The following is a 4,222-nucleotide window of genomic DNA, read 5'->3' on the forward strand; positions in this document are numbered from 1 at the left end:
GCTACACATTAAGGATTCAAAGTGTAGTGCTAAGTGTAAAGTTAAACAAGGAGCTCTTTTTACTATAACTTAGATCAGCTTTAAACTATATCTTGTAATGTGTTTTTAACTTAGTGGATTGCTTTGATCTGGACAAAGTCCCATAGGTGTAGGCTAAAAGTGGATTTAGCCAAACCATGTATATGGTTGTGTTCTTTATTTTCCGCACTTGTGTTTAATGTGATTAACTTGGAAATGTTTAATCTACTTAGTAATTGCTCCACTGCACTTAAAATGGGTAACCACACTCTAAGATAAGTTAAAACTCTAACTCTCTCCCCGACGTTTCTCTCTCTCTCTCTCTCTCTCTCTCTCTCTCTCTCTCTCTCTCTCTCATGCTATCAATATTTGGTAGAGCTATGCACGAGTATCCCATGAACAAAGTAATTTACATCATTGCCCATGACCTTTCTCTAACTCCATCTCTTCATAGTAATTGACCTTACTAACTCAATTTGTTTACTTGGACTGGATGGAATACTGGACAGATATCCCATAAATTATATGTATATTTTTCTAAGCCGTGTGTCAGAATTAAATTCAGAGATAATTGTCTAAAATGGTATTTGCTTGTAAACTTTTTATTAAAGTTCACAAGGACGCTGCTTTTCAAAAATTTTCTTTTTATATGTCGAGCACAACCCTGGAACAGAATTGTATCTGCAGATAGCGGAATTCAGAACCTTTTTCCTGTAAGTACTTCAAAAAATATCCAAAGAAATCATAAGTATCAACATCTTATTTTTTGTTAGTTATTGTTGTTCAAAATAGATTGTATTATATATTATATGAATCTGTCGCCATAAATCGAAGTCCTCCCCACTTCCTTGACTGTGTATTTAGCACTCAAAATATGTAATTTATTAACTATATGTTTTGTAAATGTTAATAAAAGCAGCAGGATATATGATCTTGTAAATTCAAAATACATCGTGCATTGTGTGCATGTCAATGAACCCATAAGATGCTTCGTGCATACATGCATCTAAGCATCTAAGCATGGCATGCATGACATCAAAGTCATGAATCTTGATTAATTTTTTAAAACAAAAAGTAATTCCCACCTGTTAGGACTTGCGACTTGTGATACTCATGTGTGGGTTCTTTTATCTCTATATAAACCAAGGAGACGAAAGGGTTTAGGCCTGCAATTTGTTGAGTGTAGTCTATTTGTTTAAATAGTTCTAAAATAAGCAAGTTGCTTCGAGTTTTCTGTTTCTTTGTTTCTAGCAAGTTACTTTGCTCAGTAGTTAAAGCTTATTTCTGAGGCTTCTCTCTATGGCTCAAATTAAGCTCACCTTTGCTTTTCTTGTCCTCGTTTTGATTTTCTGCCAAGAAATTCAATGCATCGAGGGCAGGCATTTAAAGTTGGAGAGACAAAACGAATCCCCAAAGCTTCAAATTTACAACAAACTCCTTAAAAAAGAAACAAGGAAGCTTGCTGAGCAAAAAAGTAACTTGCATGGTGACGAGAACACCACCGTTAGAGCTGCAAATGCTAATGTCTCTCCACCGACAGCTCCAACTGCGCCGGTTGGGGAACTCGCGCCTCCACCCCCAAAACATGCAGATGACTTCAGGCCGACAGCTCCAGGTCACAGTCCCGGTGTTGGGCATGCCATTCAAAACTAGGGCTTCGCTTCTTTTCATTTGTTAAGTATCCTGCATGCTGTACTAGGGTGCTGAATTCTTTAGGTCCCCGTTTTCTCTTATAGGAAACTAAAATAAAACCTTATCTGTTGTGCGAACTGAGATTTCAAGTACAATTCATGTAACTTAATTGCTATCTTGTAAGTAAGATGTTTGTTTGTACAAAGACGTATTGGTGCGAAGTAAGACAATGTGATTTGGGGTTTCTTATAACTTCTTTATCTTCCACACTATCGGCATCTTGTTTTCTCCACCCAGTTGATTTCCCGCTCTGTGCAAAAACTTCTAACTATACTTGCACCAACAGTTTTCAACTGATCCTCACTCTCCACTAATAACTTTCAACTCTAGAATGAAACCAATGCACTCTTGTTTACATAAAGACAAGCTACACATCACCAAACCTTGACTACACGTGATATATAGTCAGCTCCTTAAGTGCGTAAGACTGATGGAGACTTTTTTCAACGTGGGAAACACAGGATTTTTCATATACGAGTTCTAGTACTTGTTAGTAACATTTTTCTACTAATTTCTTGTCAATTGTATACCCAACCGGTTTAAAACATACATGAAATCGATTCTTCTGCATCGTAATCTTTGGGCTGATCGATGTATTTTAATGTAGTCTGTAGACGATGCATAATGGCCAATCAAGAAAAAGAACATCTAAAGGATGGATTGTATTCGTTGGTCCACATTAATATTTTGCAAGTTCTTGACACCAGCCCCTTCCTTTGAAATTCTGTGTATACTCACATTTGAAGAGATATGTAGTATCACGCCTTCAAGATTTATACTAAAATTAATAATGCTCCTAGAAAAACATTGCAAATATTTCAATATGATGGATACCATTAATCATTTCATTTCATGACGCAGCCAAAAGAGATATTTGTGAATAAGAGAGTAATGATTCAATATCATCAGAAAATTTCCACCTTGCAAAATTTTGTTTAGTTTAAATCTCAAATTGATTCAGACCTGAAATGTGGAGTATGGCTAATGTTAATAATTAGTAGAAAATGAAACTATATTTAATGTTTACTAGTCGCTAGTCGTTGTCATTTTTCTAGAAAGTTTTATGGTGCGCACTAAAAATGATTATCTACATCCTTATACTTGATTGATCTTAATATAACAACTCTATCACCATCATTAATTATAAATACATATAACACACTTAGGCTAATCAGTAATTATTTTTTTTGTAATTCATGAGTCATGGCATTCTTTTTCTTTTCTTTTTCATCTTGATTTTTTTCATAACAATCTTCCGGTAACACTTCATATGTATGTATATGGAATTCTTAAATAAAATGTGTTAATTGCAAGACTCCGATTCTGCAGTAAAAGAGTGTATGAATGCCCTTTCGAACAATATAATATTTTGGACTTCATACGACGAAACTAAAGCTCGACGAAATACAGTAGAAAAATATAATATTTTGGACAGTTGGGATGGAAAGCATGATAGCAGATCATTGTCGACCAACAAAAGTCACTATCAAACAAATAGCATAAGCACGTTTACTTTAGTTTATAGCCATTAAAACTAAACCAACCTCGTGCACAACAGCCTAGCACACCAACAATTAATTAATTTAGTAATTAGTTTAATGTTTATAAGATTAGTGGGAGGGAGGCGCTGGGTTCCAAACCTCGAGGAGCCAACCATGCACACACGAGTACCTTGCAAGATTGTTAGTTCATTTTCAATTCCATTGTAATTGGAGGGAGAAGATGAATGACGATTTAAGCAAGGCACTTAATATTTAGCTCATCATTGATTTGACTTGTTCGATGCAAACAAATAAGTAAAAGATATAGCCTGTGAATGTGAGTGGCATACAGGCATAGTCGACCCCATGGGAGTTGGTGGCTGTGATTCTTTTGACTTGACTGCTCTTTTGACTCATTATATAAAGAATCACGGCGAATTTAATTAGTATAAATAGTGGTAATATCAGCGCATTAATATTCTATTTTGTCCCGAGATCATCATTAATTATGATCATTATGTTATTGAAAACGCAGATTAGTAAAACACAAGCTATCAACATATCGTGATATTTTTTATTTCTAATTCATATAATAATAATAATAATATTAATAATAATATTAATAATAATAATAATAATAATAATAATAATATTATTATTATTATTATAAGAAACTAATAACTCTTTCAAATATAGACCATTTTTTTCATTGATTCTATTCAATTTTATCTCTATAATCCCTACTATATTTTCAAGAACTCTAAATAAAAGTGTGGCATATTTATTATAAAACTCTAAAGTTCTTTTTATTAACTTGATAAGTACAAATAGTGAGAATTTTACCTGTATAAATAAATAAATAGGTTGTTACCCTTAAATGAAGAGAACAAAAAAATTCACAAACAATCAATGATTTAAGTAATTAGGAGAATGATGGTGATCCAACCTTGAGATATCCCCAATTCTTCTAAATACACGAGTGTATTTTATGTATAGGTATGTAAATTGTTAAATTACCACTTGTCTTAAAA

At 33.5% G+C, this 4,222-nt stretch overlaps 1 protein-coding gene across 1 annotated transcript; it reads left to right on the top strand.

Annotated features, from left to right (window-relative positions):
• Positions 1 to 1,317: 1,317 nt before the first annotated feature.
• On the top strand, positions 1,318 to 1,671 carry LOC116123976 (precursor of CEP3-like). The gene has a single exon (XM_031409692.1). The coding sequence runs from the start codon at positions 1,318 to 1,320 to the stop codon at positions 1,669 to 1,671; it is 354 nt and encodes a 117-aa protein (XP_031265552.1).
• Positions 1,672 to 4,222: the final 2,551 nt, after the last annotated feature.

The sequence above is a fragment of the Pistacia vera genome, unplaced genomic scaffold (genome assembly GCF_008641045.1).
Source record: "Pistacia vera cultivar Batoury unplaced genomic scaffold, PisVer_v2 Contig1467, whole genome shotgun sequence".
Lineage (NCBI taxonomy): Eukaryota > Viridiplantae > Streptophyta > Magnoliopsida > Sapindales > Anacardiaceae > Pistacia > Pistacia vera.

What these genes read in the sequence shown, in the direction of transcription:
- LOC116123976 (XM_031409692.1), top strand. Translation starts at nt 1,318, where the DNA reads ATGGCTCAAATTAAGCTCACCTTTGCTTTTCTTGTCCTCGTTTTGATT.